We start from the raw sequence: 25,683 nt of genomic DNA, 5'->3' as shown, positions 1-25,683 counted from the left end.
TAAAAAATGACGGATGTTTTGTGGGATTGGCATAAGGAGGATGCTTTTTTTTAGCCAGAACTGTCATATGTAAGCATTTCTGGGCTCTAACCTAATAGACATATCAATATCTGGCCAAAAAAACAAAAAGGAAGAGCAGACAATGAATAATAATTAGTACCTACAATCCTATATCGTCAAACCAAAGGAATTTCTCTGTGGAATTTCTAGTACTGAGTTAATGTGTGTATGTGTGTTTGTCTGTATTTTTGTGCGTGTGTTTAGGTGGAGGAGGTGGGTGGAGCGACCTGTCTTCTCTCCACTGGGCAGGGAAATCTCTTGTCGAGGGAGGTCAAGGAGGCTCATCCTGTCCTGAGGCCTTGACAGTGCTGGGATGGGCTACATTTGGAGGGTTTGGGGGCGGAGGGGGCGCTTGCACTGCTGGAGGCGGTGGTGGAGGATACAGAGGTGAATGCTAGATTAAAAACACTTGTGCATGTGTCATAATCACAACCAAACAAAAACACAATTATGCGTTTTAAGTCTGGAGTTAGTCTTTTCTTTAAGCTGTCAACGTTTTGTTGTTTTTTTAAATCATTTTTATGTTATTTCTGGGTTGGAAATATTTTGGTGTTTTTCAAATGAATGGTCTTTTATGTTCGCTGAGGTTGGATTTATATGATCAAAGAAAAAAACAGAAAAAAACAGTAATATTATAAAGTATTATCACAATTTAAAGAAATATATATATACTACCAGTCAAAGGTTTTTGAACAATAAGATTTTTAATGCTTTTTTTAAAATAGGTCACTTCTGGTCACCAAGCTTGCATTTTTTTGATCCAAATTACAGCAAAAACAGTAAAATTTTGAAATAGTTTTTCTATTTAAAATAACTGCTTTCTATTTAAATATATTTTAAAATGTAATTTATTCCTGTGATTTTAAAGCTTAATTTTTTGCATTATTACTCCAGTCACATGATCCTTCAGAAATCATTCTAATATTCTGGTTTGCTGCTCAAAAAGCATTATTATTATTATTATTATTATTATTATTATGTTGAAAACAGCTGAGTAGAATTTTTTCAGGTTTCTTTGATGAATAGAAAGTTCAGAAGAACAGCACTTATTTGAAATGGAAATCTTTTGTAACATTATAAATGTCTTTGTCATCACTTTTGATCCATTTAAAACATCCTTGCTAAATAAAAGTATTCATTTCTATTCTTACTATTTCTTTCCCTCAAAAAAAAAAAAAAAAAAAAAAAAAAAAAAAAAAAAATTGTACTGACTCGAAGGTTTTGAATGGTACAGTGTATAGTGTTACGAAAGCTTTTTATTTCAGATAAATGCTGATTTTTGGATCTTTCTATTCATCAAAGAATCCTGAAAAAAAAATGTAAATATTGATAATAATAATAATAAAAAATTTCTTGAACAGCAAATCAGCATATTATACTGATTTCTGAAGGATCATGTGACACTGAAGACTGAAATAATGATGCTGAAAATTTAGCTTTGATTATATGAATAAATTACATTTTAAAATATATTAAAATAGAAAGCTGTTATTTTAAATAGTAAAAATATTTCACAATATTACTACTTTTGCTGCATTTTGGATCAAAAAAATGCAAGCTTGGTAAGCAGAAGTGGCTTCTCTAAACATTAAAGAAGCATTAAAATCTTACTGTTCAAAAACTTTTGACTGGTTGATGCAAAGGTGAATTTTTTAGCAGTCATTACTCCAGTCTTCATTGTCACATGATTCTTCAGAATTCACTCTAATATGCTTATTATTAATAACTTTTCTTATTATTATCAGTGTTATAATTGTTGTGCTCATTAATATTTTCAAAAGTACAGAATTTATTTGAAATAGAAATCATTTGTAACATTATAAATATATCATATAGCATAAGAAATGACTAAACTGTCAGTTTTAATCAATTTAATCTGTGCTTGCCGAATAAAATTAATAAATTAAATGGTAAAACTTTACAATAAGGTTAGTTAACATTAGTTAACTACATTAGTTAATATGAGCTAAGAATGAACAATACTTCTACAGCATTTATTAATCTAATTAATGTTAATTTCACCATTTACTAATGCATTATTAAAAAACAAAAGTTGTGTTTGTTAACATTTGTTAATGATCTGTGAACTAACATGAACTAACAACGACTGTATTTGTATTAACTAACATTAACAAAGATTAATAAAAACTAATAAATGTATTGTTCATTGTTTGTTCATGTTAGTTAATACATTAACTAATGTTAACAAATGACACCTCATTGTAAGGTGTTACCAATTAAATTGTATATAATATAGAAAATAATATGTGACCCTGGACAACAAAAATTGATGATTTATACATCATCATCTGAAAGCTGAATAAATAAGCTTTCCATTGATGTATGGTTTATTAGGATAGGACAATATGTTTCTCAAAATATTGAGAAAATCACCTTTAAAGTTGTCCAAATGAAATTCCTAATAATGCATGTTACTAATCAAATTACGTTTTGATATATTTACAATTTTGCTAAATATCTTCATGGAACATGATCTTTACTTAATTTCCTAATGATTTTTGGCATAAAAGAAAAATCTATAATTTTGACCCATACAATGTATTTTTGGCTATTGCTACAAATATACCCCAGTGACTTAAGACTGGTTTTGTGGTCCAGGGTCACATATTAACTTTTTATTAACATGGAGTATAATAGCTTGTTTTTTTTTAATTGATTTTAAATGCAAAAGCAAAATATTTTGACATTATAATGGAAAACATAGGAGAAGCCTAAAGCTACAAGGTTTAAATGGCAGTTCGAAGTTCTGTCCAAAGTTACAGAAATGACCGTGAGTTATTATTGGCCTCATGCTGTGAGTTTTCACTGACACATACTGTAAAAAGATCTGCTGTTAGTTATCGCCAAGAACGACATGCTTTGAGAGCCAGATGTTTCATTTAGAACAAGCTTATTGCGAAGCCATTGTTATATCATCACATGTGCATTTGCAGCCCAAGTTTTTTCAACTTTTTCAATGGAAATTGTTTGATTTAATAATATATATATCTTTTTTTGCCCAGGTGGTGATGCGCCCCTTCTTGATGGCATCACAGCAGATGGACAAGATGGTGTCTCTTTTGTTCACCCCATGGGAAAGATATTTCTACAACCACTTGCAGGTCAGGCTTTATCTAATCCAGACTGCTATAATGATGTACAGTTGTACTCTTAAATATACATACCCCTTACATCAATAAGACGTTTAGCATTTTTAACATCTTAAATAAAAAATAGCTTCTTAAAAAATAAGATCATAAAAAAACCCTTTTTTTAAAAGTTTACATGTGTTTATTTCTTAATAAAATGTGTTATTACGCAAGTTCAGAGACAGTCACTAATTCTGCAAATATGTAAACACACACATGCATGCCTAGAAAAAATCTGAAATAAATCCACCAGTTGTTTTTCAATGCACCGAATATGCACTAACACTTAGCACTGTTTTTCACATAGCCCTTGGCTGTATTAAGAAAACAGGCCACGCACACATCCACACTGATTCAGTAATAAACATGAAATTGAGAAAATGTAACTCGTGGTAGATAATAGAAGACCTTATGTGACTTATTGACGTTGGCGCCACTGTTTATTACTGCAAGTGTGTTTTGAGTTAAATGGCCAGATCTCGGACTGACTGTCGCTTGTGAGGACAAACACAGAGTTTTGATAACTTTCATTATTAAGTCATTAACAAACATTAAAATATACTTAACAGATTAGTTTAAAAAAAAAAATCAGGACAGCTAGTTGCTAGTTTATCTACCAGTTTGTTTGGCATTGACAGTATTTAAGAATGTTTAAAGTTTCAAACTTTAAATTTACAGCCAAAAGTTTATTTCAGCAACTTTATATTAGCATATAGTAGATGGTATCAAAGCCAAACAGATTTTATTCAGATTTTATAGGGGCTTTAAACTCCTCATAACTTAGTTCAATAGTTTTCTTGCTTGTTTTTTCCTAGAACCCCCACCCCCATTATTTAATTTTTCATTTTTATACAAGAAGTTTTGCAGCAGTGCTGTGCAGTACTGATGTATTTCTATGTGTTCTAGCAATGGAGAGCCATGGGGAAGCTGAGATCGAAGTGTATCTAAATTGCAGCCACTGTCAGACCCAGAGCTGTAAGAGAGATGAAGATACCAGACTCATCCTCTGCCTGTGTGACAGCGACGAGGTTCTGGCACCAGACAATGTCACCTGCCTAGGTACCTAAACAGCCAGTGTCCATTTGCCCTTTGTTTATAAAAGCATTTGTTTCTAATTCACCACTTTTTATATCATCCGCCAGTTGTTCCATTGGGCTCCCTGGCTGAAGGACCCCCATCCCTGATATTTATCCTGGCGGTGATCGCGTCCACAGTAGTCACGGGTGTCGTTCTGACCTGTGCCAGCCTCACGCTCAGTAAGAGACTCTTCCAGTTCTGCGTCAACTCTGTGCCCTCCACATTCCATCGTCTCTGATATGCCTCATTTATCTCCCTGTGACGTTACAGGACATTTTTAGTCTTGTAAAACTGCATTTTCTAGAAGAGCAAATTCAGGGAAGTACAACATTAGTGCTTTTAGAGCTGGTAGGAACAATAATTGTGAGGAAAATAGGTAAGAGTGGGTATTATAAACAAAGCTAGTGACATTCTCTTTCTTTTTTTTTTCATCCTGCAATTATTTTTCAAATACAAAAAATAACTTAAAGAAATAGTTCACCCAGAAATGAAAATAACCCCTTGGTTTACTCATCATCAACTTATTCTATTTGTATATGACTTTCTTCTTTCAGACGATTGCAATCGGAGTTATATAAAAAAAAGGTCCTGGCTTTTCCAAGCTTTATAATGGCGGTGAATAGGTGTTGAGATTTTGAAGTCTAATAAAGTGCATTAATCCATCATAAAACGTACCCTACATGGCTCTGAAATGAATCAATGCATTTTTGTAAGAAAAATATCCATATTTAAAACTTTATAAAATGTAATCTCTAGCTTCCTCTAACCATTGTACATGTGTTTACAAGAGAGTGGCGTTCCAGTGGATGACGTAGGACGTAGACATAGCGTAAGCTCCAGTGAGAAGTGCAAAGGAGAAAGCAAGACTAAACACTGGTCACAAATACAAGGACAAAACAAGAATTTGTAAAGAAAAATGTTGTTTTGCTGTAAATGAAACTTAGTTCTCACAAGACTAACATATTCCCATGTCCTACATCATCTGCTGAAACGCCACTTGTAAACACCCTTACCAAAAAGTTGTATACTTCAAGTTTATTTTATTAAGTATACTTAATTAAAGTATATTTTTAGTATACTTTATGTTGTAAGTATTCAAATATCAGTGTACTAGTAGTATACTTATAATTGTTCTATTTCAGTACTTGGGACTAAATTGGCCCGCTTTCTAATAGGGGTGTAACGATACGTGTATTCGTACCAAACCGTCACGGTACGGGCATCTCGGTTCGGTGCATGAGGCCTTACAACGAATACAGGCAATTCACCCTCAATCTAAAAAGGGGGCGCCTGCAGTAATACAACTTTGATAACCGCCAACAGAAGAACAGCGAATGCCAAGAGTTGCACACTTGAAAACAAAGCCCACTAGACAGTGACCATGTGCTGATTCTGAACGCGTATAACATTACTTTAAAGGCTTGCGCATTCAACTGTTTGCGAAATGGTGATTTGTGCTCTTGTATCCTACCTCTCTCATTCGGCACAAATCCAAATATTTCATAATATTTCGATATTTGCGATGTATTCAAATGCTAAAGTATTATTTATTATGTGAATTCTAGACTTTGTACTTAAGTCACGTTCTAACGGTGACACAGTGAGGCGGGCGCGCTGATGTTTTGTTCACTGTGTTTTATTTTGATAAAGTACCAACTGCGCTGTCAAGTTAGCAATGCTAGAAGACTGGAACTACTATTTTTGTGTTTGTGTGCGCCGGCACGATTACTTCAACTTTCCTCATACCAGCAAAATCAACTTAAAAAACAAATAGAATGCCCTTTCTGCAATTTGAGTTTCCTTGCTGTCACAAAACTGAACTGAAACTCAGCAAATATAGGCTACGTTATATGTCGCACAGTTTTTTCCCCTTGTCCATCAGTTAACTAAATTAAATCTAATTTAAGTATTTATTCCTTGTATATGTACTGCAGATTTTATAACCTGTGTATGACATTAATTTGATATAATATTTAGTATTTTAACTAAATACTAAATATTTTTTCCACATGTAGGTGGAAAAAATTGTGATTTGTACTACTGTCTGTTTAAAATAAATGAAATCTAGCATAGTAGATTTGATTTTTTTTCTGTTGTACCGAAATCGTATCGAACCGTGACCCTCGAACCGAGGCACGTACCGAACCGTGACATCTGTGTACCTTTACACCCCTACTTTCTAGTATATAAAAGTATACTTTTAAGTATACTTGAAGTATAACAGTAGTAAACTTTGAGTACACAACTAGTTTACATCAATGTTTTTAGCTTGTACTGCAACTATACTAAAAGTAAACTTATAGGTAGACTGATAGTTTACTAATTAAATACTTGTGGTAGCATTTTAGTACGCTTTGAAGTATAGTCTCAGTAAACTACTAGTTTAGTAGTTTTATACTGCAAGTATACTCATAAGTTTTCTTTAAGTGAACTTTAGATCATACTTTAAGTATACTACTATGTCCTTATCTAGGTGTTAATTTGTATTGATTTTGTTTTATGAATTTCTGAACATACAAAACATCAAAAGAAAGAACAGGGTAACTGCTTGTAAACAAAAACATTTTATTCTAGCTTCATGCGTTTTTTCACTTGAATGTAAGTTTCATAAATAAAAAATAAAGAAATAAACAACATTTTGAACAAAAAAACAACAAAAAAATTATGAATTGGATTCAGAATGATATAATCAAAACGTAGATGAGTCGATCAATACCCCAAAGCTTGACAGTCATTATTACCTCTTTATTGGTCGACATTTTCTTCCATAACGTTCCAACACGGTTCTGATGCTGTTTTATGTCTAATGATCCTGTTAGATTACTTGTGGAAGCATCTGTTGTTTCAGTTTCTTCTTCACTTGTGTTTTTTGGAAATTCTGTACAGAAGATGCGTACTAGTCCCCCCTACCATATAACAATGAAAACACAGATTCTAGGAGCGCAAGTGTAGCTCAAATATTTTGACTTTTTCTATGTATAAGTATACTTAAATGTCATTTTAAAAAGAAGTATACTAATAGCACACTTGAATAAACTTGCTTTCGTAAGGGCACACATACAACAGTTAGCAGAAGATAGAGATTACAGTTTATACAGTTTTAAATATGGATATTTTTTTACACAAACACTTTGATTCACTTCAGAAGACCTTTATTAACCCTCCAGAGCCATGTGGAGTACTTTTTATGATGGATTGAAGCAATTTATTGGACTTCAAAATTTTAACACCCATTCACTGCCATAAAAAGTTTGGAAGAGCCTGGACCTTTTTTTATTTAACTCCGACTGTATTCTGAGAAGAAAGCCACATACACCTAGTATGGCTTGAAGGTGAGTAAATCATGGGGTAATTTTTCATTTTTGGGTAAACTGTCCCTTTAAAAACATTGGAGCCACTGGGCATTAGTGTTGCATCATTTCAAAAAACCTAAAAAAGGCTTTAAAAATGTGACATGAACAAAACTGTGACATGAAAAAACACTAGGGAAACTATGTGGTCAAATTTCATATAACACTTTAATTATGTGGGAAAGGGCACAAGTAACAATGACAATTGACATATACACTACTGATTGAAAGTTTGACATCAACAAGTTTTTTTTAAATACTTGATAGTAAAAATTAATGCTTTTATTCACCAAGGGGTTATTAAATTGATCAAACGTTACAGTAAAAATACTTATAATGCAATTAAAACTGTTCAGTTGAACTTCATGTTCGTCAAAAAAAAAAAAAAACGTATCAAGGTTTTTTACAGCACATACTGTTTTTTACCACTGACAATTGTTACAACTATTATATTTTAAGTCAGCATTTCTGAAGACAGGAATAAAAATTCATCTTAACCATCACAGGAATAAAGTACATTTTCAAATATATTAAAATATAAATGGTAATAATATTTCACAATATTACTTATCATATTTTTGATCAAATAAATGCAGCCTTGGTGAGCATAAGAGACTTCTTTCAAAAACTTTAAAAATCATACAAACCCTAAACTTTTGAACCACATGCTAATATGGATGACATAAATCTTCACCCCCCTTTTTTTAATTTTATAAACTATAAAATATGTATTACAGAAGCTTTAAATCATGCTAAATAAGCTAACTGCCAGTTAGACCTCCAGCAATATGAGTATGACTATATTTTCACTAGTTTCTATCATTCTGCGGTTGCTATTGCTTTTATCATGCTGTTAGTTTCACACTCAATGTAATGAATGAAAAAGATTTCCTTTTAATATATCTTTCATGCTAGATTTTAAACAGCGTTTTTAATATTTGTACAAATTGCTTGCTTGTTTTTTTTAATCTAACTACTGTATGTAGTGTTGCACAATACCCCTTAAAGGAACAAGGAGGGAACTAAGACAGAGACTGCTATTAACCTTAAAGCATAGGCTTTGAAATTAATGCGTGTAAATAAACAATTAAGCCAAATCATTTTCAAAACTAACTGCAGTCTCACTGATGGGCTTTTTTGTAAATGCGTGCTGACCAGTATCTTAATTATAAGAGCTGTTATTTAACTTGTGTGTTTTGCAGCATATTAGGCTTCAAAAAAGGTTAATTTTCCAGTTCAGGACAGCGAGGGAATATTGAGGGTGTCATAATGCACTGTCCCTATAAATGTGAGCATCTTGTGGGATTAATAAGGATGTCTTTATAATTCATAATACTTCATAATACTAATCGTGCTGGTGGCTGTCCAAAATACTGACCTTTGAATTTAACCCTCATTAAGGGAAACTTAAAAATTCCTTTTAGAAGTTTTACATCAAAAGTCAAAAGCAGTGACTTTGCAATGCACCAAGATTTGTGATTATGCTGATAATTACTTTATTACATTTAATCACTTAGGATATTTTATTGGCTATGAATAGATAAGAAAACAAAAAAGATACAGTATGACAACATAAATGTGACCCAGGACCACAAATCCAGCCATAAGGGTCCATTTTTTTTTAATAAATAAGCTTTACATTGATGTATGATTTGTTATTTGTTTGGCCGAGATAAAACTATTTGAAAATCGGGATTCTGAGGGTGCAAATAAATCAAAATATTAAGAAAATTGTCCAGATGAAGTTCTTAGCAATGCATATTACTAATAAAAAATTAAGTTTTGATATATTTACAGTAGGAAATGTACAAAAAATCTTCATGGAACATGAACATTACTAAATATCCTAATGATTTTTGGCATAAAAGAAAAATCGATAAATTTGACCCATACAATGTATTTTTGGCTATTGCTACAAATATACCCATGCAATTTATGACTGGTTTTGTGGTCCAGGGTCACATATTAGGTTGATATAATAAATAAATACTGTTTTGTTTTTTCCCCTGACATTACAATTTAAAATGTTATACTTACATCAAAACTAGGCATTAAAACGTAATAATATGCATTAGAAACTTGGCATGGAAAAAGTATATTGCTTAAATAGAAGAAAGAATTGGCTTTTTTCATCACCTTAATCTGGCCAATGTCAGAAAATAAAGAAGTTCTGTTGATTAACTAAAATAAAATGTTTTAGAATTATTTGTTATTGTTAGAAAAAAGATTACGTTTCATTGTTTCATTCCTAAAAAAATTCATTTCTGTTCTATTCATTTCTAGAACTCAATTTCCCAAGCGCATTAAATGTTTTTAGGAAATGCTTTTAAACCAACAGTCTGTCACCGTGCTCTAACTTTATGTACAGTATATGCGATGGATTCTTATCACTATAAATGCTTTATTTTTGTATTGATCATGCTTAATATCATGTATCCTCCTTATTTTTGATTTCTAAACGTATATTGTTTGACTTGTGCACTAACTGTACAATGCTGTGCCATGACTTTTGTATGTATTTTTAAGATAAATAAACACTTGTCATAACAAATTCCCAAAAAGAAAAGTGAAACAGACCTCTTAAAGCATGTTTTTCGAAAAGTTTTTTATTTTGTATATTTTGCACATCATATTTTCTGCAATTTACATGCACACAAAAACATCTCAGAATTCAAATGCAAACCGCAGAGCAAGATCTCTGGGTCCTTAGTTAGCAGAGCTCCGCTGGACGCTAATTGTGTGTCTTCCCCTGAGCTCTCCCCCATGCAGGTTGGTAGTCTTTGCTCGGGTTTCCCCCTCTCTCACCCCTAATACCTGGTCAACTTCCTGCCGGCTTCGCTTCGCGCCACTGCGCCAGCAGCCCGACGGCAAAAGGGGACCTCTCACCTCCACGCAGCGCCCTCCCCAGCAGACTACCAACCTGCATCGGGGACATGGGCAGCCTCCACTGAGGGTGAGTCCACCCTGCCCGATCGCTTGCTGACAGGCCCAGAGCTTCAGTCCTCACCTGAGAGGCTTTTTTGGTTGTAAAATGCACAGTTTTGTCATCTTGATAGAATTCCATGGGGAGAAATAAGTGCACTTGGTTGTTCTGTTTCTTTGAGAAAATTACCATCACGCTGAAAGCCTGTTGACACTTTTAGGATGCATCACTTTCATCTTACGCAAATGACTCTGAGACCAATAATTATGCAAATTAAACAGGTGAAATGATTCCTTAAGAGAGCTTCTTAAAAGCATGATCACTTTTGCTGATTCCTGGTGTGTTTTTGTCGTTTTGCAGTCTATTACCGGAAGAAGAACCACCTGCATGCGGTCAGGATTCGACTGCAGAGCCCAGAGTACAAGCTTAGCAAAATCCGCTCGTCAACCATAATGACTGACTACAACCCCAACTACTGCTTCGCTGGCAAGGCGGCCTCATTGAGTGAGCTTAAGGAGGTTCCACGCAAGAACATAACCCTCCTCAGGTATCTATATGCTCTCAATACATACTGTTCCTAGTTAAAGATAAATGTACTAAAATGTATTTAAAATATATTTATTTCATGTTAATTCTACTACAAATACATTTACATATTATGCACTTAATAAAAATACCCTGCAATTGTACTTTATATATAAGTCTGCTAAATTGTGCAGAAGTAGTGCTGTAGCCCAACTAAATATATACTTAAGTATATTTGATTGTGCTGAAGTGGAACTATTGCAAGTACACTTTAAATAATATCATACTTTGAATGCAAAATATTTAAAGATCATACAACCATTCAGTACTGAAATTAAAACATATGAGCCAGCTGGAAAATGAGCCTATTTTCAAAAAAAGTGGAGTGTTCCTTTAAGGTGGTTAAAGGAATAGTTAACCCAGAAATTAAAATTTTACTGTCATTTACTCACCCTCATGCCGTTCCAAACCTGTTTCATAAGAAAGTTTCTTTCTTTTGTTGAACACAAAGAAAGATATTTTAAAGAATGTTGAAAAGCCAAACTGTTGTTGGTCCCCACAGACTTTCGTAGTAGGGAAAGAAATATTATGTAAATCAGTAAGGGACCATAAACTGTTTGATTACCATAATTCTTCAAAATATCTCCTTTTATTTTCAGCATAACAAAGAAATTCACACAGGTCTGGAACAACATGAGGGCTAGTAAATGATGACAAAATTTTCATTTTTGGGTGAACTGTCTCTTTAAGGCTCAAAGATGGTACCTGAAATGTTGCTACTTCAGTTGCTAAAATAAGCAAACTGTGAGTCATCACAAGCCAAAATAAAATATACATGCATAGAATTCCATGTTACATTCTCTGAATAATGCAGAATTTGAATTTAAAGTCCTACACATCCACTCTACATTGTATGTTTGCTTTATGTCTGTGCATTATATTTTGGCTAATGTGTTTATTCTACCCACCACCAAAAGGAAGGTAATGCTCTCAGCTCCACTTAACACATTTTATCACATTTACATCCATTCTGCAAAGTTTCACAAATTTAATTCCAAGTTTAATTCTGAAAATATAACCCCAGGTTGCACTGATCCTGTTATTTGTTAAAATAAGCTCTGGGTTAAATGCAAGTTGAGTTCTGTTGACAGCACATGAGACGTGCTGTTAAATAACAAGTAAAAAATAATGTTGACTTTTACATAACTTGAAACAATCCTATTCTGGAAGTCTGCAGTACGTGTCACACTCAACCCACAATGTTCCTTTAATATTCTGCAATGACATGCAAACGTCCGAAAATGATTTCCACATTTAAATATGTGAGTAATGGCGCCTGTCTGGGATTTTTTCAACTGTAGGGCATTGGGACACGGTGCCTTTGGGGAAGTGTATGAAGGACAGGTTTTGGGTATGAATGGAGAAAACACAGCCATGCAGGTTGCTATAAAGGTGAGTGTTCCCAGATCTGCCCTTGTCTTTGAAACTGGTTTCTGGCTTCTCTTAATTGATTCTGTGTTTTATCTCTCTCCATCCCCCTGACAGACTCTTCCAGAAATCTGTTCCGAGCAGGATGAGATGGATTTCCTAATGGAGGCTCTGATTATGAGGTATGCTTGGCTGTAGCACACGCTCACAGCAGTGCTATGGCCGCACATGTGTGCGACAGACAGCAAAAAAGGCAGATATTGTCATTCCAATCTTCTGCTCTCAGTCAAACTAACTGTAGGCTATGAAATCTGTTCCTTTCTTTTTGAACGTTTGTTGCAATTAACAGGTTCACATCTGTTGTTTGTTTTTGAGGTTATGGCATCCTCTTTAGTCAAGCAGCAGATGTTTTTTAGCGATTCATAGTCTTCTGAGCAAACCATGCTCTGTTTATTAACTGTAATAAACATATCCTTCATACTTTAATTTGCATTGGTTAGATCAGTGATTCCTTACCAGCGGATATTTTGATTTTGATTTGGCTTTGTAAAATTGATCATGCATGCACATAACTTGTTATATAAAATTTATAGTATTACATAAAATAATGTAATATAAAATATAAACTCATGTAAATAACTTTACATAAACGTTATAAAATAAAACATTAAAGCTTTAAGGTGCTTAAAGGAATAGTTCACCCAAAAAAGCTTTGGAACACAATTTAAGATGTTTTTGATGAAATCCAAGAGCTTTCTGACCCTGCACAGACAGCAACGCAACTACCACGTTCAAGGCCCACAAAGGTACTAAGGACATTAATAAAATAGTCCATGTGACATTAGTGGTTCAACCGTAATGTTATGAAGCTACAAGAATACTTTTTGTACGCAAAGAAAACAAAAAGTAAATAAGCTGCAAGCAGGATTTAAGGAGCCAAGCACTACAGAAGCATGCATGGCAGCAAGCATTAGACCAACTGCAGCAATGAGTAATTGAAGCCATTTAAAGATGATTTTAGTTAAAATGGCTGAAAAATCACTAAAACAACCACTAGTAAATATGATTTAATGACTTATCACTTTTGATCAATAGGTGGCGCTGTTATCAAATCAGTGTGGTGTGTTCTGTGTGAGGTGACAATGGCACACACAAAGTTTGGTGTCAATACATCAAAGCTTTTCAGAGATACAGCCTCAGACGTAGTCTGGGAACATGCCTCAAATTTGTTGCATTGCTATACAAAAAATGGTTTTGTCTATCAATATGAAATGTGTTGTCGCCATGACCCAAGGAATATTTCGAGACCAGTTTCATTACGAAAGGCTAATGCAATCAAAGTTATTAGCATTTGTGGAATGAATGGTTTACCACTTTTGACCAACAGGTAGCGCTGTTACTGAATTGATGTGGTGTGGTCAGTGTGAGGTGACAATGATACATCCAAAGTTTGATGTCAATATGTCAAACCTTTGCAAAGATACTACCTCAGATGCAGTTTGGCATGATTCCAGCAGATTCGTTGATGTGTTAAACGAAAACCGTTTCGTATAGCAACATGAAATCCATAATGTTTCTCCAGCATGGTTTGAAGATGCTCTGAGTCAAATTTGGTGAAAATTGGACCAATGGTCTAGGAGGAGTTTGAAAAAGTAGGTTTTCGGCATAAATCAAAGTGGAGGACAGGAAGTTCGGCTGACTATGTCAAAATTGGTATCTATGTTCTCGGCATGACCCAAGTAATATAGTGAGATCTTTCATTACAATAGGCCAATTTGTTCAAATGTTATTAGCATTTTTGCAATTTTTTTAATAACTTTTGGCCGTTAATTTTGTTTAATCCTGTCAGAGCATGGTGCCGAAAACACATACCAAGTTTCATAATGATACGCCAATGTGTTCATAAAATACAGCATCAACAGAGAGGATGGCTTGCAATTTTGGGCAAGAGAAGAAATTGTTGAATAAAGTTCTTGTTGAATAAAGATTTGTATTGATGTCCTTGCTACTTTTCTGAGCTTTGAACATAATAATTGTCAGAAAGCTCTCGGATCTCATCAAAAACATCTTAATTTGTGTTCTGGCAATGAACGAAAGTCTTACGGGTTTGGAACAACATGAGTTTTCATTTTAGGGTGAACTATCCCTTGAGATCAACAAAATTAAGATGATCTAATCACTCACTTCTATACTGACATGTTGTGCTGTTGTGTCAAGTTGACCTTTCTGAGTAGTTCATTTGGGTTTATTCCTTGCCTCTTTTGTGCCTGCAGTAAGTTCAGCCATCAGAACATTGTGCGCTGTATTGGCGTCAGTCTGCAGATCCTGCCTCGCTTCATACTGCTGGAGCTCATGACAGGAGGAGATATGAAGACTTTCCTCAGACTAAACCGACCCAGAACTGTGAGCGTTTTGTGTGTTTGAGTGTATAGATATCATACTATCATCTGTTTGTCAGTTAGCGCTCATTTTTGCTGTCATTTGTTGGTTTGCCAACTTGTGTGGAGCATACTTTGCAAAAGAAAAAAACATAATTATGAGTAATAAATTCCGTTTATTATGAAGAGAGGTAAGATAAACACAATTTTAATGCAAAACAATTCTCTAAAGAACTTTGAAGGTGACATATCATGAAAATCAGACTTTTTCTGTGTTTATATTACGCCGGTGCTGCGCAGATCTACTATAAACTTTCACAGACTTAACTGACTGTTTTTGTAACTCTTGTGTTTTTACCATAAACTTGTGTGCATTTGACAGTTTAAGCGCAATAAGAGATGAAAGAGAACTTAATTTAGTACTCATGTACCACGTAACAGACGCTTTTTGTGTACGTGCTCGAATGTGCACGCTCAGAAAAACCTAAATCAGAAGTTTAAACTAATATGGTTTAAAACGTGATGAGTATTTGATGTCCCAGCTGTAAATGCACAGTCCTGTTCTAAGCAGCAGCAGCTCATTTGCATTTAAAAATACATGCACGAAAGAGCTTGTTTCTGCTTCCATTCAAAATAGGCATTTTCAGAATTGTATAATAAATGATGTGTGGGGTATTTTGAGCTGAAACGCATTCAGGGGACACCTGAGACGTATATTACATATTGTAAAAAGAGGCATAATAGGTTTAGAAACATTAGCATTTTGGCTTTCCACAGAATCAGCTGTCTTCTCTAAGTATGCTGGAGCTTCTGCATATGGCCAGAGACATCGCACTTGGATGTCGCTATCTAGAAGAGAACCACTTCATCCACAGGTGATTTTTTTTAAAGCTAACGCTGACTGAACTTTGCCCTATATTGTCTTGATAAGTGGAAATAGTTCTTCACTGAATTATGAAGATGTAATTAACTTGCTGCAGCCGTTGACCTTGATGTCTCGCTCAAGTCGAGTGTGTATGTCTCATGCATGTTTCAGGGACATTGCAGCACGAAACTGCCTTTTGACCTGTCCTGGTCCAGAGAGAGTGGCTAAGATTGGAGATTTTGGGATGGCTCGAGATATTTACAGGTGCTTTGATCAAACATCTTTTTGTGGTTTAATGCCTGTTAAGTATAATAACAAGCACAATGAGTTTTGACAAAGAAATACTTTGCATTCCAGGGCAAGTTACTATAGGAAGGGTGGCCGTGCCATGTTGCCGGTGAAATGGATGCCACCTGAAGCCTTTCTAGAGGGCATTTTCACATGCAAGACTGATACCTGGTACTAACAGTTTTGCTTTACTTTTCTTTTATCAGCAATTTCAGATTGTAATGGTTGTAAAGAATGAGTGATCAGTGCTGCAGAGACCTGAGGCCAGACAGTGTAGTTATTACATGCAATTTGTCTCCATCTGCAGGTCTTTCGGGGTACTGCTGTGGGAGATTTTCTCTCTTGGATACATGCCTTATCCCTGCAAGACCAATCAGGAAGTACTGGAGTTTGTAACAGGTGGTGGTCGTATGGATCCTCCTAAGAGCTGCCCAGGCCCTGTGTAAGTAGCAATAACAGCTTTGAGAATAAATCTCGGGCCTAACCTGAACTTCTAAATGTAAATATAAAAATGCAACTTGAAGGGATACTTCATCCAAAAATTAAATTCTGTCATTAATTACTCACCTTCATGTCACTTTGTCACTCTAAACCCGTAAGACCTTCGTTCATCTTAAGAACACAAATTAAGATATTTTTGATGATATCTTAGAGCTTTCTGACCCTGCATAGACAGCAACACAACTGACACGTTTAAGGCCCAGGAAGTTAGTAAGGACTAAATAAAGTTGTTTTTCTTTTGGTTTTCTTTGCGCTCAAAAAGTATTCTCATAGCTTCCTATAATTACAAATGAACCACTATGTCTCAATGGACTATTTTAACGATGTCATTGCTACCTTTCTGGGCCTTGAACATGTCAGTTGCGTTGCCGTCTATGCAGGGTCAAAAAGCTCTCAGATTTCATCAAAAATATCTTAATTTGTGTTTTAGATGAACGAAGGTCTTACAGGTTTGGAACAACAGGAGGGTGTGTAATTAATGACAGAATTTTCATTTTTGGCTGAACTATCCCTTTAAAAATTTACTGTTATAAACTGTAAATAAAAGTGAGATGTTGGATTTTGTTCTGTTTTAGTTATCGCATCATGACACAGTGTTGGCAACACTGTCCAGAACACAGACCAAACTTCTCAACTATTTTAGAGAGGATCAACTACTGTACACAGGTATAACAGAGTCAGTGTTATAGTTATTTCATTTACTTACAGTGCCTTGCAAAAGTATTCATACCCCTTAATTTTTTAACTTTTATGTTGCAGCCTTATGTTACACTGCTTAAATAACTTTTTTTCCCACATCAATCTAGACTCCATACACCATAATGACAAATCACAAAACAGGTTTGTGACCACTTTGCAAATTTATTAAAAAATAAAACACTGAAATAAGTACATTGCATAAGTATTCATACCCTTAACTCAATACTTAGCTGTAGCACCTGTACAGCCTCAGGTCTTACTGGGTATGATGCAACAAGCTTTGCACATCAGCATTTGGCAGTTATCTGCCATTCTTTACCTCACCTCTCTTTACCTCTCAAGCTCTGTCAGCTTGGATGGGGGCTAGCAGATATTTTCAGGTTTCTCCAGAAATGTTAGATTGTGTTCTAGCCCAGGCTCTGGCTGGGCCATTCAAGGACATTCACAGAGTTGTCTATAGGCTACTCTTGCTGTGTGCTTAGGGTCATTGTCCTGTTGGAAGGTGAACCTTCTGCCCAGTCTGAAGTTCTGAATGCTCTGGACTGGGTTTTCATTAAAGCTAACTCAGTTTTTTAGTTTTTGAGCTTCTCTACTGACGAGTCCCTCAAGTCCCTGCCACTGAAAAAAAGCTTCACACCATGGGCTGCTACCAGCAAACTTTACTTTTGGGATGGTACACAGCAGGTGATGAGCAGCGCCCCTTTTCCTTCAAACATGATGCTTAGAAATGAGGTTTATCAGACCAGAGAATCTTGTTTTTCGCAGCCTCAGAGTTCTTTAGGTGCTTTTCTGCAAATTCCAAGTGGGCTTTCATGTGTCTTCACTGAGGAGAGGATTTAGTTTGGCCACACCGCCATAAAGTCAAGATCAATGGAGTGTTGCAGTGATGTTTGTCCTTCTGAAGGTTTCACCTATGTGCATATATGATCCTGGAGCTCAACTACAGTGACCGTCTGCTTGTCTAACCAGGCTTTTCTCCAACAATTCAGGAGGCCAACTCTAGGAAGTGTCCTAGTTGTTCCAAACTGCTTCCATTATGGATAATGTAGGCCACATGCTTCGGTGAAGCTTCAATGCAGCGATTTTTTTTTTTTTTTTTTTTTCCTGAACTCCAGATCTGTTCCTTGACGCAATCTGTCTCTAAACTCTACAGGCAGTTATTTTGACCTCAGGGCTTGGTTTTTACTCTGATATGCCTTTCCAAATCATACTCATTCATATGAATTTGCCACAGGTTAACTCCACTTGTAGTGTAGTAACATCTACAAGTGATATGAATGCTCCTGAGCTCATTTGCAAGTGTCCCAGAGAAGGGTATGAAGGGTATGAATACTTATGCAATGGAATCAATGGAATGGAATTGTTACAAACCTGTTTTGTGCTTTGTTATTATGGTGCAGATTGATGTGGGAAAAAAGTAATTTAAACCATTTTAACATAAGTCTGCAACACAACAAAACATGAAAAAAACAAAGGGGTATGAATACTTTCGCAAGGCACTGTAGATACCCTTCCTAAAACTAAATTATTTCATATAAACACCTATGTATACTGTTTCAGAAAATATTAAGCATGATACTATAAACACGTTTTCAAAATGAAATAATTAGCTTTTAAATTTTTGTAAAAATGTATTTGTGTAACATATATTTTAAAATAAATATTAGTGTGAAATAGCCTTGTAACAAGTTTTATTTTAGTATTATGTATATACTACCATTATAGTATTTAATAATAATTTGAAATAGCTTTTATTTTTATATTTTTAATTTTCATTTAGTTCAAGTTGTAATAATTTTGTTAGTTTATGTTTATTTCTATTTAGTACTTGTAGTACAGTACTTCAAATTAAACATGTATTTTAGTTATCTAATATTCAGATTTTTATTTAATTTCAGCTTTATTTTTACTTATTTAAAATGATTTTTAATACTTTTATTTATCTGTAATGTTAACAACACTGCTTATAACCCGCAGTGGCGAAGAGAAACTAAAAATACGTCTTTTTCTTCACAAAACTGCAAAACTAAAATGTTTTTTATTTCCTAATTTTAAAAACTTGAGATATCAACAGAATGAAAAAATCACAATTATTATGAATAACAATTAAAACCCCTGACTAGTGTTGACCCTTTCTGACTTTTCTGTCACCTTTTTCTCCATCACTCCTCATCACACATCCTATGACCTGTCAGGACCCTGATGTCATCAACACCCCTCTTCCAGTGGAGTACGGTCCACCCGTCGAAGAAGAAGGTGGCACTGTGATCCGCCCTGAAGGATCAAGCAGTATGACCCCTCTTCTAGTGGCTCACTCCATGTCCCAGGATGCTTCCCCTCGACCGGGCATCACTGGTGCAGCCCCACAGGCCCTCAGACCTACAAAACTACAAAGACCAATCCATCTCGCGCAGGAGGTGGGCACGTACAGAGAAACACTAGAGCCGTGTTGGGCCGAGCCAGCTCCTACTCCTGGAGTCTGTCCAGGACAATGGCTTCAGGTCCCAGAGCACCGGCCGTGCTCCAGGAGCAGTTCGTCATCAGGCAGCCAGAAGCTAAAGAACAAGACTAAAAACCTTTGGAACCCCACCTACGGTTCCTGGGTCCTGGAGAGCTTTGGACGAGGGAAGACGACCCTGTGCCACACCCAGTCAATGCCTCTGTCTTGCAACCCCACATCCGTGTCTGTCCCGTCCTCTACCTCGGAGTGCATTGACCCTGGAGTAGAAGTTAACGCAAATGTCTCAACATCCCCACCTTTGTCTGCTGCATCCTCCCAGACCACGTTCAGTCCTACAGGGACTTCCTCCCGGAAGAGTCCAACAGGAGCTACGGGCGGCTCGCTCGCTGCAGTTATGGACTTGGCGAAACTCCAAAGCTTCCCGTGTGGCAACGTAAACTATGCGTACGACGAGCAGAGCTATGAGACTGAGAGTTTGCCTGTTGTTGTGTCCAAATCTGCGGAGCCCAGCACCAGCTCTTCAGCCACATCTTCACTGGCTGCCCTCGGCCTAGCTACGACTTTTTCCCACAAACCGCTGGTGAAGCGCCATGCTAGCTACGGACATGAGGATGTAAGGAGGTACACTCAGTCTGAGAAGCCCACGAGGGACAGGGATTCTGGCTTTTCCTTGTCTGAAGACCTCAGTGTCACCCCAGTGTAGCATTGAAGAATGGTCCGACTGAGAAAACACCTTATTTTTTTAGGGTTATTTTGTTTTTGGCACAAAAGGTATTTTACTGCAGTAACTGCAGTGGATCAACTACAGGCAGAATGGCAGGTTAATGCTGGAATACACTATACACTTGCTGGTTTTAATGGGGACATCGGATGCCCATTTTTCACAACTTATGATTTTTTTTTAGGTATTCATTAAACGTCTTCAACATACTTTGGTTAAAATTCTTCAGTGGTCATGTAAAACAACACCTTTTTACCTTGTCAAAAACAGCTCTGTTCACAGTTTCGGTGCCTGTCTCTTTAAATGATAATGAGCTATTGCTCACCCTCGTCCATCTGTTCAGTTTTTTGTGTATTTTTTTTTTGCGTGTTATCATCTAAAACAAAACTAATCAACTGCGTCCTCAGTGGCTCTGATGTCGGGAGAAAATGAAGACTCTTATGTTCACTTTTACATCCAACTACAAAACATCTGCATTGCTTACGAGACGTTGTTGTTGCTACAGCTGCTTGAGCGTGGAGAACAACTGACTGAGTGTGGAAATATTACGGGAAGTAGATGGTATCATAGTCTGAAGCTATCAGTCTGTGACTGCCAAAATCTGCAGATTTACGGTAATTTGTGTCATCCTCGTCCAGGCAGCGAATCAGGGCAAAGATCTGGGAAAAGGTTGTGTAGTGTATTCCACCCTTTAATTACTGCCAGGTGGAAACTATGTGCGAGAGACTACTTATTTTTGCTGTGTGGTACCAAAGACATGAGGAGTCGTAGCTAATTTGCCATTAAGAGGTTCTCCTGTAAATGGCTGATGGTTTCTATGGAAACTTCCACTTGGCTAATAGCAGCCCTTTTACACTGGATTCTCATCTACTGTCAACACTGTGAAAACACATGACGTTCACTTTAAGGACCACATTAAATGAGAAGTCCTTTTCTACTGATTAGTCATAATTAGCAATGAATATATATGTGGGTTAATATGTCTCTTACGAATTTGCAGCTGGTTTTAAGTATATTATAAGAAGAACAAAGCATGTTCAGACCTTGTTCAGACCACAACTGGAAAATCGTACTCCATGCCACATAATGATCAGTCACGAAATCTAGTAAAATTGAACTGATTTGTTTCAATGGCCTTTTTAAGTTGAGTGACTTGACAAACTTTATAAGAAACGCAAAAACATTTGTCAAAAAAAGGGACAGTTTTTCAGTATTTACTTAAAGGGAACCCCGGGAATTATGTCTTGTATGTCTTAATATAACATAAATGATGTCTTTTACTGAAATATGTAGTAGAAAACCCATGAAAGATTTATATTGTTTTAAAAAAATCAACATTGTTTTATACATATTTTGGTCTATGGGGGGGCGCCTTTATTTTGATTCTGTGAAAAGTTGCACTCGGTGATCTACTGGCGTTACCCTATGCTATTTTTACCACAATACAACTCTGAAAATAAAATACTGATACGATGACCACACCTACTGAAAGAGCTTACAGGTGGCGATGGATATATGCGTAAGCTTAAACCAAAAGGCGTGCAATTGATTTTTCCCACAAGGAGTCTCTAAACCCCCGGATATCAGGTGAAATCCACACTAAAAAACTCTTTCAGTGGCTGCAGCGTCATGACAAGCGTCCACATGTTTACATCCTGCCAGGACGGCATCTAGCATTTCTTGTCTCTGCTGTTTGTAAGCTTTTTCAGTAGCTGTGGTCTATTAAAAGCCTCAAAGGCATCAGGGATAAAGTGGAGAGAACAAAGACACAGGTCTTTAGGATGTTTTGTCCACAGGCATCTTCCCATTCATTTTTAGTGCTAGGAAAGCAGTGAAAACTGAAAATTACAAGCCAAAGCCACACAATGTGGCATCGTATTAGTAGTTTATTTCCCGAGTTATGTATTGTGAGTCGTGTTGCAATGAAATAGCAACAGGTTTCACCACCCTGGTGAAAAAAACAACATATGTTGGTAGGTATGTTTTGATGCTGGTTAGTTATGTTTTGATGCTGGTTTAAGCTGGTCCTTAGCTGGTTTATGCTGGTCCTTTGCTGGTTTACGCTGGTCATGTTGCTGGTCAAGGACCAGCATCAACCAGCAAAGAACCAGCATAAACCAGCTAAGGACCAGCATAAACCAGCAAAGGACCAGCATAAACCAGCACCAAAACATAACTAACCAGCATCCCAGCATCAAAACATGCCTACCAGCATATGCTGTTTTTTTTCACCAGGACAGTAATTTAATGAGTGCAAACATTTCTCGTAATCGAAATCAAAATAAAAACAGCATAGTCCAAAATAACGTAAATCTTTAATATAGGGCTGTCACAAACTATTATTTTGGTATTCGAGTAATCAGTCGATTATTCTAATGATTTATTGAGTAATCTGATAATTAGGCTCTCTTTGTGCTAATAGAAACAGACTGAAGTAAACAATAGCCTTTAAATTACTTAAAATACATATATAATAGCAATGAGGCAATAATAACAAAGTATCAAAGCAAGTAATCGTATGGTTTCATTGAACCAAACTGATAAAATACGTAATGTTTTATAGACAATAGAGCTAACGTTATGCATTATAACAAATGCCTGCATGGGCGCCAACAACCTGACAATGGTTTTTACACGTTACTGCGCGATCTAATCATTGTTTAATATTGACTCAGCTACATTAAATTCAAATGTCCACTTAACCTTTAATATTGGGTCATTTCCTTATGACAGAAATGCTACAGCCAGGGCAACTCATGAATATGTGTACATTAAAAAGTGTAAACTCAGAGTGAGGGTTTAAGCTTTTATTTTGAAATGGATCCTTTTCACAAGCCTGTGATGACGCGTTTTAACGGTCATCATCAACATAAATCCTTTAAACTTTTTATATTTTGATTTTTAAAAATATGTATGTGTATTTATAACACTATACTTTGTATTATATCACCTTTTCATCAAGTTACAAAAAAACTAGTTAACGCTATGCGAGGGTGTTTCTAATGCCGAGTCTATGGGAGGGACGGTAAATTTGACATTGTTTTCCCTTTTGACTGCCGATATCAGTCTCTCTCAATTTTTTCCTTTGATTGAAAGTCGTGAAAACACTATCGTGCAGTTTCTCTTTTGCTATTTGAGCAAATGGGAATGCAAAAAAATATATTTGTGGTAACGTTACTCTCCCATTCACTACTTCCTCTGTGAGAAACCAGGAAATGTGAGAAAGGCCCCTTCGCGATGAACGGTTAGCTTTTTTCGTGCCATTTCCGGTATTTTGTCGGTTACACGAGTAGATTTTTTTAAGTACTCGAACTGAATTGAGATATTGTGATAGCCCTACTTTCGTGGGGTTTCTACTACATATTTCTGTAAAAGATATAAATGTAGTTATATTAAGCCATACAAGTCTTAATACCCGGCGTTACCTTTAACCTCAATTTGTTCAAAACCTGTATGACATTCTTTCTTTCAAAAATGTGACCCTGGACCACAAAACCAGTCATAAGTGTCAATTTTTCAAAATTGAGCTTCATACATCATCTGAAAGCTGAATAAATAAGCTTTCCATCGATGTATGGTTTGTTAGGATAGAACAATATTTGGCTGAGATACAACTATTTCAGTATATGCAATCTGAGGGTGCAAAAAAATCAAAATATCGAGAAAATCTCCTTTAAAGTTGTCCAAATTAAGTTCTTTGCAATGCATATTACTAATCAAAAATTAAGTTTTGATATATTTACAGTAGGAAATTTACAAAATATCTTCATGGAACATGATCTTTATATAATTTCCTAACGATTTTTGGCATAAAAGAAAAATCTATAATTTTGACCCATACACTGTAATTTTGGCTATTGCTACAAATATAGCCCAGCGACTTAAGACTGGTTTTGTGGTCCAGGGTCAAAAAAGTCTAATAAGGTGAGTGTTTTTTTTCATACAATGAAAGTTGTGTTGCTTTAGACTGCCATAGTCGATCTGTCTGTATTTTTTCCTCTTTAGAAAGTCGTGGAAACACTATCATGGATTTTTTCTTTCTTTTGATATTCACCACAAACTACTGTATGACGACTTCAGCTTCTGAGAAACCCTGGGAATGTGAAAGAGGTCCATTGAAACTCTTTTCAAAGCATCTTCTTTTGTGTTCTCCAGGAGAAAGTAAGTCATATAGATAAGGAAACAACATGGGGATGAATAAATAATGACTTTTTTTTTCTTTTTGGGGGTAAACTGTCCCTTTAAAACTTAGCACTAGTAACTCGGAGGTACAATAAAAAGGTGATAGTGTTTTTAAAAATATTAGTAATAAAGTAATGCTGACAGAAAGCACCTTTAATCTTAGATCAGGTGGACTTTACAGGGTGTTTAGACTAGAAAGTAGCATTAAGCACCATTTATGTAGACTTGATTTAGTGTTTTGTTCTTTGTTTTGTCTGCTGTTAGTTTACAAACAGTATGTCGCCTTTTCACTGAGAGTGTGTTTTGTGTGCGAAACGCTGAGATAATTGTGAGGGCTTCACAAGGTGTTAGAAGCAAATGAGGCATGTGACGCGGGGTGTAATTGTCGTGGCTGCTGCGGAGATTGTATTGATTTACACCTCAATGCACTCCTCTAGGGAGCTGTCAAAAGACATTTTTGCAGTCTATTTTTTAGTACCTTTCCCTGAAAAATAAGTAAAAGAAGTGCGTTTAATCTTTAGCTACCCATGTGAACTGTGACTATGTAGATCACCAAGCATTACAGCAAACACAATCACAAACCGCATAACACCTCAGTGTGTGTAATATGATGCATGCGAAGTTTGGTTTTGAGATTATTCTTAGATATTATTACTAATTATTCTCAAATATTTTATTAGCCATTGTATTTATTAGGTTAATACTGTTCTTCACGTGACTGGATTTCTTTGTGCGTGCTTTTATTAGTTTAGTCAGGGACTGCTGAGAAAAGCCTTATGCAAATTTACAGACCAATGAGACTGAAGTGTATTAGCACAATCTTAAGTTTATTTTTGTCTTGTTTAACCATTTAAACGTTTCACATTTAAAGAGCTTGCTCTTTTTGTAGAATACTGGATAGAAGGGTAGAAATACTTCAACTTTAGGAAGGAAAATGAGTGCTGTATTCTTGGATTAATATTCCTTTTACACTGAACTAACCCTTATGATATGTAGCTGTAATATTTAATCTCAGTTTTACTGCTGTTTTATTGTTGTTATTATTATTATTTTTGTTGAGGTTATCACTGCCAATG

At 35.7% G+C, this 25,683-nt stretch overlaps 1 protein-coding gene across 2 annotated transcripts in view; it reads left to right on the top strand.

The window, feature by feature from the left end:
• Window positions 1–20,430, top strand: part of ltk (leukocyte receptor tyrosine kinase) — a 72,556-nt gene extending 52,126 nt beyond the window's left edge. For both annotated transcript variants that reach the window (XM_051133958.1, XM_051133957.1), the window contains exons 16-29: window positions 265–447; window positions 3,084–3,182; window positions 4,116–4,268; window positions 4,352–4,465; window positions 10,920–11,106; window positions 12,446–12,536; window positions 12,630–12,694; window positions 14,786–14,915; window positions 15,668–15,765; window positions 15,927–16,019; window positions 16,113–16,214; window positions 16,351–16,485; window positions 17,120–17,210; window positions 19,439–20,430. In XM_051133958.1, coding sequence (XP_050989915.1) covers window positions 265–447; window positions 3,084–3,182; window positions 4,116–4,268; window positions 4,352–4,465; window positions 10,920–11,106; window positions 12,446–12,536; window positions 12,630–12,694; window positions 14,786–14,915; window positions 15,668–15,765; window positions 15,927–16,019; window positions 16,113–16,214; window positions 16,351–16,485; window positions 17,120–17,210; window positions 19,439–20,407 — 2,510 coding nt within the window. In that variant the 3' untranslated portion in view covers window positions 20,408–20,430. The remainder of the gene's footprint in view (window positions 1–264; window positions 448–3,083; window positions 3,183–4,115; window positions 4,269–4,351; window positions 4,466–10,919; window positions 11,107–12,445; window positions 12,537–12,629; window positions 12,695–14,785; window positions 14,916–15,667; window positions 15,766–15,926; window positions 16,020–16,112; window positions 16,215–16,350; window positions 16,486–17,119; window positions 17,211–19,438) is intronic.
• The last annotated feature ends 5,253 nt before the right edge of the window (window positions 20,431–25,683 follow it).

The sequence above is a fragment of the Labeo rohita genome, chromosome 17 (assembly GCF_022985175.1).
Source record: "Labeo rohita strain BAU-BD-2019 chromosome 17, IGBB_LRoh.1.0, whole genome shotgun sequence".
Lineage (NCBI taxonomy): Eukaryota > Metazoa > Chordata > Actinopteri > Cypriniformes > Cyprinidae > Labeo > Labeo rohita.
Note: the sequence above shows the minus strand (reverse complement) of the source record. Positions and strands in the feature narration are given on the sequence as shown.